The sequence below is a fragment of the Somniosus microcephalus genome, chromosome 14 (assembly GCF_052327205.1).
Source record: "Somniosus microcephalus isolate GS21.2 chromosome 14, FLI_Smic_1.0, whole genome shotgun sequence".
In the NCBI taxonomy this organism is placed as follows: Eukaryota; Metazoa; Chordata; class Chondrichthyes; order Squaliformes; family Somniosidae; genus Somniosus; species Somniosus microcephalus.
Window position 1 is genome coordinate 127,399,015 of NC_141000.1, and position 17,382 is coordinate 127,416,396.

General features: G+C 46.5%; 1 protein-coding gene across 5 annotated transcripts in view; it reads right to left on the bottom strand.

The window, feature by feature from the left end:
• Positions 1–17,382, bottom strand: part of robo1 (roundabout, axon guidance receptor, homolog 1 (Drosophila)) — a 1,098,986-nt gene that overhangs the window by 432,701 nt on the left and 648,903 nt on the right. Inside the window, exon 1 of one of the 5 annotated variants that reach the window (XM_086007316.1) lies at positions 7,966–8,927. The exons of the other annotated variants lie outside the window; for them this stretch is intronic. Within the exon in view, the coding sequence (XP_085863442.1) occupies positions 7,966–8,068 (103 nt within the window). The 5' untranslated portion in view covers positions 8,069–8,927. Of the gene's footprint in view, positions 1–7,965; positions 8,928–17,382 lie in introns of those variants that run through there. 5 annotated transcript variants of the gene reach the window in all.

Below are 17,382 nucleotides of genomic sequence, written 5' to 3' on the forward strand. Positions count from 1 at the left end.
GGATATTTTGATTGGACATGATGTGCTTCAGTTACACGAGTCTCTTAGTCTTTCATTTGGAGGGACTAAGCCACCTTTATCTATTTGTGGATTAACCTCTTTATCTGTTCCTCCATTATCACTTTTTTCCAATTTGATGTCGGATTGTAAGCCAATTGCTACCAAGTCAAGAAGATATAGTAGTCAGGATAGAGAATTTATTAATTCTGAAGTTCAACGTCTCTTATTGGAAGGAATCATTGAACCTAGTTGTTCGCCTTGGCGAGCACAGGTAGTTGTCACGACTAACGAGAGACACAAGAAACGAATGGTGATAGACTATTCCCAAACTATTAATAGGTATACTCAATTAGATGCGTACCCTTTGCCTAAGATTGATGAGCTTATCAATAAAGTATCTCAGTATAAAGTTTTTAGCACTATTGACTTAAAGAGTGCTTATCATCAGATTCCTATTGTTAAGAAGGATCAACCATATACGGCCTTTGAGGCTGGTGGAAAGCTGCATCAGTTTTGCCGAATACCATTTGGTGTTACTAATGGTGTTGCTTGTTTTCAACGGGCAATGGATGCTTTTATAAGTGATAACTCCCTCTCTGACGCCTTTTCATACTTAGATGACATCACAGTGTGTGGCAAATCAAGGGTGGAGCATGATTCTAATTTAAAAAGATTCCTTCAAGCTGCGGAAAAAGTTGGTTTAACTTTTAACAAAGAGAAATGTGTCTTTTCGACTACTGAGGTAAATCTATTGGGGTATATTATTTCGGGAAATAAGATTAAACCAGATCCAGAACGTCTGCGACCATTGATCAATTTACCTTGTCCTACTAATTCTAAGGCTTTGCAACGAGTTGTTGGACTGTTTTCTTATTATTCTAATTGGATTGCAAATTTTTCACGGAAGATCCGGCCTCTTATTCGGGTTACGACATATCCTCTATCATGGGAGGCCAGGACATGTTTTGAGAATTTTAAAAAGGATATTTTAGGAGCAGTTGTGCATTCCATTGATGAGCAGGTTCCCTTTGTGATTGAGACGGATGCTTCGGATTTTGCAATTGGGGCTACTTTGAACCAAAATGGAAGACCTGTGGCCTTTTTCTCACGTACTTTGAATAATAGTGAAAAAAGACATTCCTCAATAGAAAAAGAGGCATACGCAATAGTAGAAGCATTGCGTAAATGGAGACATTATTTATCGGGGCGACATTTCACGTTGGTAACTGACCAAAAATCTGTGTCCTTTATGTTTGATGTTAAACATTTTGGAAAGATTAAAAATGATAAAATAATGAGATGGCGGATTGAGTTGGCATGTTACCATTTTGACATAGTTTATCGTCCGGGGAAGGATAATGTTGCTGCTGATGCACTGTCGAGGGCTTATTGTTCGGTGATTCACGGAGATACGCTTATTAATCTTCATAATGCCTTATGTCATCCTGGGGTTACGAGGATGATACACTTTGTACGCAGTAAGAACTTGCCTTTTTCAGTTGAAGACTTCAAGCGGATGACTTCATCATGTTCTATCTGTGCTCGGTGTAAACCGAATTTCTTTAAGCCTCAACGAGCTCATCTTATAAAGGCTACTTCTCCTTTTGAACGTTTGAGTGTTGATTTTAAGGGACCTCTTCCTTCAACTACTCAAAACCGATATATATTTACTGTTGTGGATGAGTTTTCAAGGTTCCCTTTTGCTTTTCCTTGTGCAGATGTATCAGCTGCTACAGTTATTAAATGTTTGACTCAACTTTTTGTCATCTTTGGGATGCCTGCGTATATCCATTCGGATCAGGGAAGTTCTTTTATGTCTTCCCAGTTGAAGGAATACCTTCAGAGTCGGGGAATTTCTACTAGTCGAACTACCCCGTATAATCCCCAGGGTAATGGACAGTGCGAACGATACAATGGGGTGATCTGGAAGGCAGTTATGTTGGCGTTGACATCCCGGAACCTTAAGAATACACAGTGGGAAATGGTACTGCCTGATGCCCTGCATTCCATTAGATCATTGCTTTCAACGGCTACTAATGTGACCCCCTATGAAAGGCTCTTTAACTATCTGCGGAGATCTACTACGGGATATTCGGTACCTTCATGGCTTACTATGCAGGGACCTGTGTTGCTTCGACGCCATGTTAGATTGTCAAAATATGACCCCTTGGTGGAGGAGGTGGAGCTGTTGGAGGCAAATTCCCAATATGCTCATATTCGATTCCAAGATGGGAAAGAAAGTACTGTTTCAATTAAAGACTTGGCTCCTTGTGGTGGCCAGCCCTCTTCTGAGGATAATAATAATGGTCATGATTCGGATAATGTGGATGCTGTTACAGATACTACGAATATTTCCAATCCGATTGCAGATAATCATACTTCTATTAGTCAGCCTTTGATAGATGTTTATGACCGTCCCAGTGCATCTTCTGATGGGATTTCTAATCCGGAAACCGTTGAGAATCGGGATATGGATAGCCTTCCTGTTGAAGATACTTCTGTGCCTTCTGGCGTGGGAGGGCAAGGAATTTCACCAAGTTTAAGAAGGTCGACACGAACAAGATACCCGGTCGATCGATTGAAAATGGACTTTCAAATTGATAGTAATGTTTTAAAAACTGTTGAAATATTATAGTATATTGTTTTAGTTGAGAGATACTTAATACTTATGCGTAATGTTATTATTTGTTGTTGTTCATTTAGTATTGTGTTATGTAAATAGTTTTATTCTTGTGCATAGTTTAGTTGTAAATAATTAATTGTAAATTGTAAAAGTTATTAGGTTAGAGTATATTTTAAAGGAGGGGTGAATGTGGTGATTATTCCTTGATTAGTAAAAGTATTGTGATTCGTTGTTTGTTAACTGCCTTGGGATATGTGTTGTAATCTCATTGGTAGTTGATGATCACACGATGTGCTGTGGCTCCTTAAATTCAGTCCTTTTCTAGCTTTAGTTGGGACTGGATGTAGAAAGATATGCTGCCGATTTTAAAGTTAATAAAGCCTAACTTTGGAAGGCAAATCTATTCTTCATTTCACAGAGTAAAGCTCCCTCTACATTGTCCCATCAAACACTCCCAGGGCAGGTACAGCACGGGTTAGATACAGAGTAAAGCTCCCTCTACACTGTCCCATCAAACACTCCCAGGGCAGGTACAGCACGGGTTAGATACAGAGTAAAGCTCCTTCTACACTGCCCCATCAAACACTCCCAGGGCAGGTACAGCACGGGTTAGATACAGAGTAAAGCTCACTCTACACTGTCCCATCAAACACTCCCAGGGCACTAGTGCAATGTGAAAGTGCCCTGAGTGAAAGCGCCAATTAATGCCAAATTAGGGGTAATATTTTATCACTGGACCAAGCTATTTTCCAATTGGACTAAGACTGACCCAAACACTAGTCATAAGGAATCTTTCAAGCTGGCAGCAAAAGGGATATCCATCCCATCAGCTTGAGCAGGATTTGAACGAGATCCCAGAGGGGAAGTATCTGTGTCTCAATCACTTACTTCCCCCATTCCCTGGCTAGTTTTACTGGGTCAGCGGTACAAGTGGTTCCAAGTATAAGTAAATCGTAAGCAAATTAAATTAAAACACACAGACACGTTTACACACTTCTGTTCACACATAAAATGCACACACACACAAATGTTCCCCCTAAGGTGCGTGACCATCGCGAGGTCCTGCACAGGTCGCTCACCAGCCGTCGCCGTGGGAAGACACACCGAGCTGTGAATTTAAAGGGCCCGCACACCAAAAACAATTAGAGAGAACATTGACACACTCTTGTTCTCACACACAGACATGTACACACAAACTTACATTCACAAAAACACACACACTCACTGCCTGGACGCCATGGTGAAGAATGGAGACACTCTCGCCTGAGTCTAGAAGGTTAAGGGTTCAAGTCCCACTCCAGAGACTTGAGCACATATTCCAGGCTGACACTCCAGTGCAGTACTGAGGGAGCGCTGCACTGTCAGAGGTGCCGTCTTTCAGATGAGACCTTAAACCGAGGCCCCATCTGCCCTCTCAGGTGGACGTAAAAAATCCCACGGCCACTATTTGGAAGAAGAGCGGGGGAGTTCTCCCCGGTGTCCTGGGGCCAATATTTATCCCTCAACCAACATCACTAAAACAGATTATCTGGTCATTATCACATTGCTGTTTGTGGGAGCTTGCTGTGCACAAATTGGCTGCTGTGTTTCCTACATTACAACAGTGACTACACTTCAAAAAAGTACTTCATTGGCTGTGAAGCGATTTGGGACGTCCGGTGGTGATGAAAGGCGCTATAGAAATGCAAGTCTTTCTTTCTTTGAATGGATTTTTCCCGATTGTTTACCAGCTAAAGCCTGTTTGAGAGTGGAGTCTCTGTTGAGCTGTTTCCACGTGTACCACAGCAGCTCAAGTACGGCACAGTGTGTTTGTGCGAGTGTGTGTCTGGACCCATCCCCACTTGAGATGTTCTGACAGTGACGGGTGCAAGCAGCGCCCACTTTAAATCAGCAGGACTGTTTCTGAGACGCCCCCCCCCCCCCCCAACGGCACCAGGGGACCTTCCACAGAGCAGCTGGAGCATCGGAATAACATGCATGCACTGAGTGGGGTCCCCTTCACTGTGTGTCAGCCGGGGCTCAGTGGGTAGCACTCTCGCTCGCCTCTAAGTCAGAAGGTCGTGGGTTCAAGTCTCACCCCAGAGACTTGAGCACGCATTCTAAGCTGACACTCCCAGTGCAGTGCTGAGGGAGTGCTGCTCTGTCAGCGGTGCCGTCTTTCGGATGAGAAGTTAAACAGAGGCCCCCGTCTGCCCTCTCAGGTGGACGTAAAATTTTGAAGAAGAGCATGGGAGTTTTCCCTGGTGTCCCAGGCTAATATTTATCTCTGTTTCACTAAAAAAACAGATTATCTGGTCATTATCACATTGGCTGTGAATTGGATGCCATGATTCCAAAAGTGACTCCACTTTAAAAAAAGTACTTCAATGGCTGTAAAGCACTCTGGGACGTCTGGTGGTTGAGAAAGGTGCTAGAAAAATGCAAATCTTTCCTTCCTTAAATGGTCCATTGACGAGTCACTAGAAACACTCCTGGTGAGGGAGGGGTGGTGGAACCCCTGCTCATGAGGTGGGCAGAATAGGGTGGGTTTCTACAAACACTCCCTCTGAAGGGAAGCCACACAGCAAAACACACATCTCAATATTAATACTTTGTGGAATGTCTGAGCGCAGTCACTGGCTGTCTGAGGAACTGTGGTAAAATGGCCCAGAATCGCATTTAGGAAAACCGGAATTGAATTCATTCAGTCCAGGTTAGCCGGTGGCTCTGTTCACCAGGGCTGAACTGAGAATCACAGTGACACATCAACTCCCACTGCAGCCTTTCACCGTCTCACTACAGAAATCAACAGGGAGTGAGAGAGAGTGAGTGTGAGAGAGTAAGTGTGAGTGAGAGTGTGAGAGAGAGTGTGAGAGAGTGAGTGAGAGAGAGAGTGAGAGTGTGTGAGAGAGAGTGAGAGAGTGAGAGAGTGTGAGAGAGTAAGAGTGAGAGTGAGAGTGTGAGAGAGAGTGTGAGAGAGTGTGAGAGAGAGAGAGTGAGAGAGAGAAAGAGAGAGAGAGTGTAAGAGAGAGTGGGAGAGAGAGAGTGGGAGACACAGAGTGAGACAGAGTGTAAGAGAAAGAGTGAGAGAGACAGAGAGAGTGAGAGAGGGACAGGGTGAGCAAGAGAGAGAGAGAGAGACATAGAGTGAGAGACAGAGTAGAGAGTGAGAGACAGAGACAGTGAGAGAGACAGAGTGAAAGATACACAGTGAGAGAGAGAGAGAGAGAGAGAGAGAGAGAGAGAGAGAGAGAAAGAGAATGAGAGAGCGAGAGACAGCGTTAAAGATACATTGAGAGAGAAGGCGAAAGGGAAAAACAGTGAGGGACAGAATGAAAGAGAAATACAGTCAGATAGAAAGTGGGCGATGCAGAGTGAGGGAGCGAGAGAGACAGAGACAGAGTGAAGGGCACAGAAAAACAGACACACACTGAGAGACACTGACAGAGGCATGGAGAGACCACGAGAGAGAGAGAGATGGAGTCAGAGAGAGACACACACAGATTCCAATACAAAGAGAGACACAGAGCGAGAGAGATATAGTCAGAGAGAGACAGAATAAAAGAGATACACATTGAGAGATAAAAAGAGACAATGAAAGAAATATTGAAAGAGAGAAAGACTGAATGAAACAGGAATAGAGTGCGGGAGAGAGACAGTGAAAGAGAAATACAACAGCCTGTATTTATATAGCGCCTTTAACGTAGTAAAACGTCCCAAGGCGCTTCACAGGAGTTTTACCAAACAAATTTGACACAGTCAGAGGTGCTATTAGGACAGATGACCAAAAGCTTGGTCAAAGAGGCAGGTTTTAAGGAGCATCTTAAAGGAGGAGAGGCGGAGAGGTTTAGGGAGGGAATTCCAGAGCTTGGGGCCCAGGCAGCTGAAGGCACGGCCGCCAATGGCGGAGCGATTAATATCAGGGATGCTCAAGAGGGCAGAATTGGATGAGTGCAGAGATCTTGGAGGGTTGTAGGGCTGAAGGAGATTACAGGGATAGGGAGGGGCAAGGCCAGGGAGGGATTTGAAAACAAAGATGAAAATTTTTTAATCGAGGCATTACCGGGCCGGGAGCCAAAGTAGGTCAGCGAGCACAGGGGGTGAGGGGTGAACAGGACTTGGTACGAGTTAGGATACGGCAGACAGTGAGAGAAAGAGACAGTGAAAGAGAAATACACAATGAGGGAGAGACAGAAAAACAGATATATACACAGAGAGTCACACAGAGTGAGGCACAGAGAGAATGCGAGAGAAACAGAGACACATACAGAGACACAAAGAGAGAGAGAGACAGAGACAGAGAGACAGAACAGGGAGACAGACAGACAGAGAGAGAGAGAGACAGAGACACATACAGAGACAGAGACACAGACAGAGAGAGAGACAGAGAGACACAGACAGAGAGAGACAGAGACACATACAGAGACACAAAGAGAGAGAGAGACAGAGAGAGAGAGAGAGAGACAGAACAGGGAGACAGACAGACAGAGACAGAGAGAGACAGAGACACAAGGAGAGAGGGAGAGAGAGAGAGATAGAGAGAGAGAGAGACAGAACAGGGAGACAGACAGAGAGAGAGACACAGAGAGAGAGAGACAGAGAGAGAGAGAGAGACACACACACAGAAAGGGAGATGCAGATTCCTGGTTTGAAGATCTGGGCCGTTCCCCGGGAGTCTCTCCATACAGATTCTGCGCTGGCTCACACGCTGGCCGCTGTTGGGACCAATATTCCAGCCCAATCTGCACAATGCACAAAAGCCCACAAGCTGGAGGAGCGAGAAACAGCGCGGGAGGCCGGACCCAGAAAGTTTTCCTCCAACAATCGGAGGGGCGAAGAGTGGAAGAGGGAAGGACAGGTTCCGGGGGCTGTGTTTGCCCAGGCTGCGGGTCGGGGAACACTCGCTTCTCTCCTATTCATTAGGTAAGTTTTCAGGAGGTGATTTTTTTTGTCAAAAAGGGAATGCACCCCTTCAATAAAAAAAACCGACTGATATCCCAACAACACAGATCCATCGCCCAACTTGCTGTGCCCCAGCCTCACAAATAGAAATAAATCTTTGTAAAACAAGAGAGATTGGGTTGTGTGAAATATGTTTTGAGGCGAGAGACAGAGAGAGAGTGGGGAGAAAGGCGAACCGCGAGTCCGAGGAGAAAAAGATTATTTTTGAAAAAATTAACAGTAAAAAAAAAATTCCTGACCTATCTGAAAAGATTCAGTCTGAGAACGACTGAGAACTCAGCGAGAGAAAAACACACACACACACACTTTAAACAACAGTTCTGAAGTAGTTACCCTCCTCCACCAACATATATATTGATTTTAAATAAATATGTAAAATTGAAATATAAAAGAGGACCGACCTGAGGAAATATATATTAATCCAACGGCGAGAGAGAAGCGGAATAGTTCAGTGATCATGATATATCCCGGGGGTGGACAGGGATGCAGGTCACCCCACACCATGGGGGCAAGAGTTGGGGGAAAGCCCCTTCCTTCAGTCCGGGTGTGCTGGGCTCAGACAGACAGACAGACAGACACAGAGCCAGTCAAAGCTGCCTCATCACAGGCTCAGCAAGCTCCCCGCCACCAAAAGGTATTCGGACAAATATCCATTCGGGAATGGTGCGAGGTATATATATATATATATTAATTAAACAAATAGAAGTAAAAAAAACTCTGGTGTAAAAATCCACTCTCTGCAGTTGGTCAGCTTCACTTCACTCCCTCTGAAACTGATTGAGGTTGGGGGGTTTTTTTGTGGTCTCTTTCTGTGTCGATGTCTCCAAAATAATAGAAAAAGGGTATTGTTGCTTCGGTCCCTGTTTTCTGAGGATCTGCTGTCCAGTTGGTTTTTTGTTAGCTGTATTTCTCGAGGAGTTCCATCAGTTTGCAGACACGGTCGAGCTCCCCATACACATTGTTCTCAGGCGCGGTACAAATGCAGGCACCCAGAGGCTTGTCCCAAATAAGTTGCCTTTTGTCTTTGATTTAGTTTGAAGATTTCCCCCCCCCCCCCCTCACTCACACACTCACACACACGCGAGTCTCTCTGGTAGGTTTGTAACAAATAATCAGTCACCAGATTCCTGTTCTCTCCCGAGCCAGTACAAAAAGACAACTGCAACCAACTTTTGGCCCGCTCTGTGCTCAAAGACAGTCTCCCAGAAGTCGCTTATTTCTCTCCCTCTCTCTTCCCTTCTCTTTCTCTTTCTTCAGTTGGGTCTGTGTTTGGGACCGAACCTCCTCCTCCTCCTGCTCCCTTTCTCGGATGGTGAGAGGAGCGAATGGGAAAGTTCAGGTCGGTGCAGATCAATGGTGAACAGACTGTGCCTCCCATCGCCTCCCCGGCACCAATCCCAGAGCGGCAGCGCAGGGTTCAAACAGCGAAAAAAAATCAAACATTACTTCAACAACAATTAGAGGACGGCTGGGAACCCGACACAGGCACTCACAGCTCACACACTCACAGCTCACACTCACTCACACTTACAGCTCACACTCACTCACAGCTCACACTCAGCTCACACTCACTCACAGCTCACACTCACTCACAACTCACACACACAGCTCACTCACTCACAGCTCACACTCACTCAGCTCACAGCTCACACTCAGCTCACACTCACTCACAGCTCACACACTCACAGCCCACACTCACTCACACTTACAGCTCACACTTACAGTTCACACTCACAGCTCTCTCACTCACAGCTCACACTTACAGCCCACACTCACTCACACTTACAGCTCACACTCACACTTACAGCTCACACACTCACAGCTCACACTCACTCACAGCTCACACACTCACAGCTCACACTCACTCACAGCTCACACTCACAGCTCACACACTCACAGCTCACTCACTCACACAGCTCACACTCACTCACACTTACAGTTCACACTCACAGCTCACTCACTCACAGCTCACACTTACATCTCACACTCACTCACACTTACAGCTCACATTCACTCACACTTACAGCTCACACTCACACTTACAGCTCACACTCACAGCTCACTCACTCACAGCTCACACTCAGCTCATTCACTCAGCTCACACTTACAGCTCACACTCACTCACACTTACAGCTCACACTTACAGCTCACTCACTCACAGCTCACATTCACTCACACTTACAGCGCTCACACTTACAGCTCACACTCACTCACACTTACAGCTCACACTTACAGATCACTCACTCACACCCACAGCTCACACTCACTCACAGCTCACACTCATACTTACAGCTCACACTCACACTTACAGCTCACACCCACAGCTCACTCACTCACAGCTCACATTCACTCACACTTACAGCGCTCACACTCACTCACACTTACAGCTCACACTTACAGCTCACTCACTCACAGCTCACACTCACTCACACTTACAGCTCACACTCACTGCTCACACTCACAGCTCACTTACAACTCACACTCACCCACACACACACTCACAGCTCACACTCAGTCACACACTTACAGCTCACACTCACACCTCGCACTCACTCACACTTACAGCTCACACTCACACTTACAGCTCACACTCACACACTTTCAACGCACTCACTCACAGCTCACATTCACTCACACTTACAGCGCTCACACTTACAGCTCACTCACACACACTCACAGCTCACACTCACTCACACTTACAGCTCACACTCACAGCTCACACTTACAACTCACACTCACCCACACACACACTCACAGCTCACACTCAGTCACACACTTACAGCTCACACTCACGCCTTGCACTCACTCACACTTACAGCTCACTCACACTTACAGCTCACACTCACACACTTACAACTCACTCACTCACAGCTCACACTCACTCACAGTTACAGCTCACACTCAAACACACTTACAGCTCACACTGACTCACACTTAGAGCTCACACTCACTCACACTTACAGCTCACTCTGACTCACACTTACAGCTCACTCACACAGCTCACGCTGACTCACACTTACAGCTCAAACTCACACTTCCAGCTCACGCACACACAAACTCACAGCTCACACTTATGGCTCACACTCACACACACACTTACAGCTCACACTCACACACTTACAGCTCACACTCACACACACACTTATAGCTCACTCACTCACACACTTACAGCTCACACTCACTCGCACACTCACTCACTCCCTCACTCACTCAGACACAGCTCTCACTAACACTCTTTCACTTAAACTTCACTCACTCACTCAAACACACACCCCACACATCTCACTGCCTCACTAACACATACCTCACTCACACACACCTCACTCCCTCACTAACACACACCTCACACACATCTCACTCCCGTACTAACACACACATCTCATTCACTGCCTCACACCTCACTCCCTCACTAACACACACCTCACTCACACACTCCTCACTCCCTCACTAACACACACATCACACACACCTCACTCCCTCGCTCACACACACATCTCACTCACTGCCTCACACCTCACTCACTGCCTTACGAACACGCCTTCACTTGCTCGCTCACACTCACTCTCTCACAAAGACACCTCACACACACCTCACTCATAGAAACATAGAATATAGAAAACATAGAAAAATAGGAGCAGGAGTCGGCCATTCGGTCCTTCGAGCCTGCTCCGCCATTCAATATGATCATGGCTGATCCTCTATCTCAATACCATATTACCCCTCTCTCCCCATACCCCTTGATGCCTTTTGTGTCTAGAAATCTATCTATCTCCTTCTTAAATATATTCAGTGACTTGGCCTCCACAGCCTTCTGTGGTAGAGAATTCCACAGGTTCACCACCCTCTGACTGAAGACATTGCTCCTCATCTCAGTCCTAAATGTCCTACCCCATATCCTGAGACTGTGACCCCTCGTTCTGGACCCCCCAGCCAGGGGAAACATCCTCCCTGCATCCAGTCTGTCTAGCCCTGTCAGAATTTTATACGTTTCAATGAGACCCCCTCTCATTCTTCTAAACTCTAGTGAATACAGGCCTAGTCGACCCAATCTCTCCTCATAGGACAGTCCTGCCATCCCAGGAATCAGTCTGGTGAACCTTTGCTGTACTCCCTCTATGGCAAGTATATCCTTTCTTAGGTAAGGAGACCAAAACTGCACACAGTACTCCAGGTGTGGTCTCACCAAGGTCCTGTATAACTGTAGTAAGACATCCTTGCTCCTGTACTCAAATCCTCTTGCAATAAAGGCCAACATACCATTTGCCTTCCTAACTGCTTGCTGCACCTGCATGTTTGCTTTCAGTGACTGGTGTACAAGGACACCCAGGTCCCTTTGTACATCAACATTTCCCAATCTATCACCATTTAAATAAAACTCTGCCTGTCTGTTTTTCCTACCGAAGTGGATAACTTCACATTTATCCACGTTATACTGCATCTGTCATGTATTTTCCCACTCATTCAACTTGTCTAAATCACCTTGAAGCCTCTTTGCATCCTCCTCACAACTCACAATCCCACCTAGTTTTGTGTCATCAACAAACTTGGAAATATTACATTTGGTTCCCTCATCCAAATCATTGATATATATTGTGAATAGCTGGGGCACAAGCACTGATCCCTGCGGTACCCCACTAGTCACCGCCTGCCACTCCCTCACACACACACCTCACTCACACACGCACACCTCACTCACTTGCACACACTCACTGACTCACTCCCTCACTAACACGCACCTCACACACACAACTCACACACACCTCACTCCCTCACACACACACACCTCACTCACTCGCACATACTCAATGACTCACTCCCTCACTAACACACCTCACACACACACCTCTCACACACACCTCACTCCTTTACACACTCACTCCATCACACACTCACTCCCTCACACATGCACACCTCACTCACTCGCACACACTCACTGACTCATTCCCTCACTCACACACCTCACTCACACACACACACCCTCACCCACTAACACATACACCCCACACACACCTCACACAAACCCACACAGCCACTCGATTACTCAAACACATGCAATCACACATATGCTGAAACACTTAAACGCAAAAACACAAATACACACACTCAGTCACACAGATACGCAGACTCACACATATTCACTCACACATAATCATTCACTCACATACTCAGTCATACAGACTCAAATACACACACTTACACACACACTTACCTGCACACACTCAGAGATCATGCATTTGGTTGTGAATTCCTGCAATATTAGTATTTTCAATAAATAGGTGCAATATTTATATTTTAAAATTCCATAATTTACTTCCTCCGTCCCATTTTCTCTTTGCCCTCCTGAATGTGCTGACTCTCACTGGGGTGCAGTTCCTAAAGGTGCTGACTCTCACTGGGGTACAGTTCCTGAAGGTGCTGACTCTCACTGGGGTACAGTTCCTGAAGGTGCTGACTCTCACTGGGGTACAGTTCCTGAAGGTGCCAACTCTCACTGGGGTACAGTTCCTGAAGGTGCTGACTCTCACTGGGGTACAGTTCCTGAAGCTGCTGACTCTCACTTCGGTACAGTTCCTGAAGGTGCTGACTCTCACTGGGGTACAGTTCCTGAATGTGCTGACTCTCACTGGGGTACAGTTCCTGAATGTGTTGACTCTCACTGGGGTACAGTTCCTGAAGGTGCTGACTCTCACTGGGGTACAGATCCTGAAGGTGCTGACTCTCACTGGGGTACAGTTCCTGAATGTGCTGACTCTCACTGGGGTGCAGTTCCTGAATGTGCTGACTCTCACTGGGGTACAGTTCCTGAAGGTGCTGACTCTCACTGGGGTACAGTTCCTGAAGATGATGGCGTACAGGTCCACAGGCCACAGCTGCCCTTTGACACTGCATGCAGAGACCATTCTTGGTGTGTGAGTCCAGATAGTGAGTGTTGGCTGGCTGTTCAACTGTAACAACAACTTGCATTTATATAGCACCTTTAATGTAGTAAAACATCCCAAGGTGCTTCACAGGTGCGTTATATTACAAAATTTGGCAGCAATCCACATCAGTCGATATTAGGGCAGGTGGCCAAAAACTTGGTCAACAAGGTAGGTTTTAAGGAGGGTCTTAAAGGAGGAGAGAGAGGCGGAGAGGTTTAGGGAGGGATTTCCAGAGCTTGAGGCCCAGGCAGCTGAAGGCACGGCCGCCAATGTTGGAGCAAGAGGCCATAATTGGAGGAACGCAGAGATCTCGGAGGGTTGTGGGGCTGAAAGAGATTACAGAGATAGGTGGAACTGTAAGGGCATCATAAGCAAGCCAGCTCCTGCCCTCACCTGGCGTTTGCGATCCAGCAGGGCATTTATCAGGAGCCTGACGACCCCTGCCCAGGGGGAGTCGAATCTCATATATGTTAATAACTCACTCAAACAGCACAGAAGTGTGGTTTATGTCCCAGTCTCCCGTTTATTGAGGGTATCCCACCATCAGGGACCCCTTTTATAGAGAGTCTCACCATCAGGGACCCCTTTTATACAGAGAGTCTCACCATCAGGGACCCCTTTTATAGAGAGTCTCACCATCAGGGACCCCTTTTATAGAGAGAGTCTCACCATCAGGGACCCCTTTTATAGAGAGTCTCACCATCAGGGACCCCTTTTATAGAGAGTCTCACCATCAGGGACCCCTTTTATAGAGAGTTTCACCATCAGGGACCCCTTTTATAGAGGGAGTCTCACCATCAGGGACCCCTTTTATAGAGAGTTTCACCATCAGGAACCCCTTTTATAGAGAGAGTCTCACCATCAGGGACCCCTTTTATAGAGAGTCTCACCATCAGGGACCCCTTTATAGAGAGAGTCTCACCATCAGGGACCCCTTTTATAGAGAGAGTCTCACCATCAGGGACCCCTTTTATAGAGAGTCTCACCATCAGGGACCCCTTTATAGAGAGAGTCTCACCATCAGGGACCCCTTTTATAGAGAGAGTCTCACCATCAGGGACCCCTTTTATAGAGAGTCTCACCATCAGGGACCCCTTTATAGAGAGTCTCACCATCAGGGACCCCTTTTATAGAGAGAGTCTCACCATCAGGGACCCCTTTTATAGAGAGTCTCACCATCAGGGACCCCTTTTATAGAGAGTCTCACCATCAGGGACCCCTTTTATAAAGAGTCTCACCATCAGGGACCCCTTTTATAGAGAGTCTCACCATCAGGGACCCCTTTTATAGAGAGAGTCTCACCATCAGGGACCCCTTTTATAGAGAGTCTCACCATCAGGGACCCCTTTTATAGAGAGTCTCACCATCAGGGACCCCTTTATAGAGAGAGTCTCACCATCAGGGACCCCTTTTATAGAGAGTCTCACCATCAGGGACCCCTTTATAGAGAGTCTCACCATCAGGACCCCTTTTATAGAGGGAGTCTCACCATCAGGGACCCCTTTTATAAAGAGTCTCACCATCAGGACCCCTTTTATAGAGAGAGTCTCACCTTCAGGGACCCCTTTTATAAAGAGTCTCACCATCAGGGACCCCTTTTATAGAGAGAGTCTCACCATCAGGGACCCCTTTTATAGAGAGTCTCACCATCAGGGACCCCTTTTATAAAGAGTCTCACCATCAGGAACCCCTTTTATAGAGAGTCTCACCATCAGGAACCCCTTTTATAGAGAGAGTCTCACCATCAGGACCCCTTTTATAGAGGGAGTCTCACCATCAGGGACCCCTTTTATAGAGAGTCTCACCATCAGGGACCCCTTTTATAGAGAGAGTCTCACCATCAGGAACCCCTTTTATAGAGAGAGTCTCACCATCAGGACCCCTTTTATAGAGGGAGTCTCACCATCAGAGACCCCTTTTATAGAGAGTCTCACCATCAGGGACCCCTTTTATAGAGAGTCTCACCATCAGGGACCCCTTTTATAGAGTCTCACCATCAGGGACCCCTTTATAGAGAGTCTCACCATCAGGGACCCCTTTTATAGAGAGAGTCTCACCATCAGGGACCCCTTTTATAGAGAGTCTCACCATCAGGACCCCTTTTATAGAGAGTCTCACCATCAGGGACCCCTTTTATAGAGAGAGTCTCACCATCAGGGACCCCTTTTATAGAGAGTCTCACCATCAGGACCCCTTTTATAGAGAGTCTCACCATCAGGGACCCCTTTTATAGAGAGAGTCTCACCATCAGGGACCCCTTTTATAGAGAGTCTCACCATCAGGGACCCCTTTTATAGAGAGTCTCACCATCAGGGACCCCTTTATAGAGAGAGTCTCACCATCAGGGACCCCTTTTATAGAGAGTCTCACCATCAGGGACCCCTTTATAGAGAGTCTCACCATCAGGACCCCTTTTATAGAGGGAGTCTCACCATCAGGGACCCCTTTTATAAAGAGTCTCACCATCAGGACCCCTTTTATAGAGAGAGTCTCACCTTCAGGGACCCCTTTTATAAAGAGTCTCACCATCAGGGACCCCTTTTATAGAGAGAGTCTCACCATCAGGGACCCCTTTTATAGAGAGTCTCACCATCAGGGACCCCTTTTATAAAGAGTCTCACCATCAGGAACCCCTTTTATAGAGAGTCTCACCATCAGGAACCCCTTTTATAGAGAGAGTCTCACCATCAGGACCCCTTTTATAGAGGGAGTCTCACCATCAGGGACCCCTTTTATAGAGAGTCTCACCATCAGGGACCCCTTTTATAGAGAGAGTCTCACCATCAGGAACCCCTTTTATAGAGAGAGTCTCACCATCAGGACCCCTTTTATAGAGGGAGTCTCACCATCAGAGACCCCTTTTATAGAGAGTCTCACCATCAGGGACCCCTTTTATAGAGAGTCTCACCATCAGGGACCCCTTTTATAGAGTCTCACCATCAGGGACCCCTTTATAGAGAGTCTCACCATCAGGGACCCCTTTTATAGAGAGAGTCTCACCATCAGGGACCCCTTTTATAGAGAGTCTCACCATCAGGACCCCTTTTATAGAGAGTCTCACCATCAGGGACCCCTTTTATAGAGAGAGTCTCACCATCAGGGACCCCTTTTATAGAGAGTCTCACCATCAGGACCCCTTTTATAGAGAGTCTCACCATCAGGGACCCCTTTTATAGAGAGTCTCACCATCAGGACCCCTTTTATAAAGAGTCTCACCATCAGGGACCCCTTTTATAGAGGGAGTCTCACCATCAGGACCCCTTTTATAAAGAGTCTCACCATCAGGGACCCCTTTTATAGAGGGAGCCTCACCATCAGGGACCCCTTTTATAGAGAGTCTCACCATCAGGGACCCCTTTTATAGAGAGTCTCACCATCAGGGACCCCTTTTATAGAGAGTCTCACCATCAGGGACCCCTTTTATCGAGTCTCCCCATCAGGGACCCCTTTTATAGAGAGTCTCACCATCAGGACCCCATTTATAGAGAGTCTCACCCTCAGGGACCCCTTTTATACACTGTATGAATGGAACCGCGTTTATGTGTTCAACCATAAATGTATTTTGATGCTTTGGCAACATAAGATGTACCTTATCATGCCAATAAAGCGATTTGTATTGTATTGTATTGTATTGAGTCTCACCATCAGGGACCCCTTTTATAGAGGGAGTCTCACCCTCAGGGACCCCTTTTATAGAGGGAGTCTCACCATCAGGGACCCCTTTTATAGAGAGAGTCTCACCATCAGGGACCCCTTTTATAGAGAGTCTCACCCTCAGGGACCCCTTTTATAGAGGGAGTCTCACCATCAGGGACCCCTTTTATAGAGGGAGTCTCACCATCAGGGACCCCTTTTATAGAGGGAGTCTCACCATCAGGGACCCCTTTTATAGAGAGA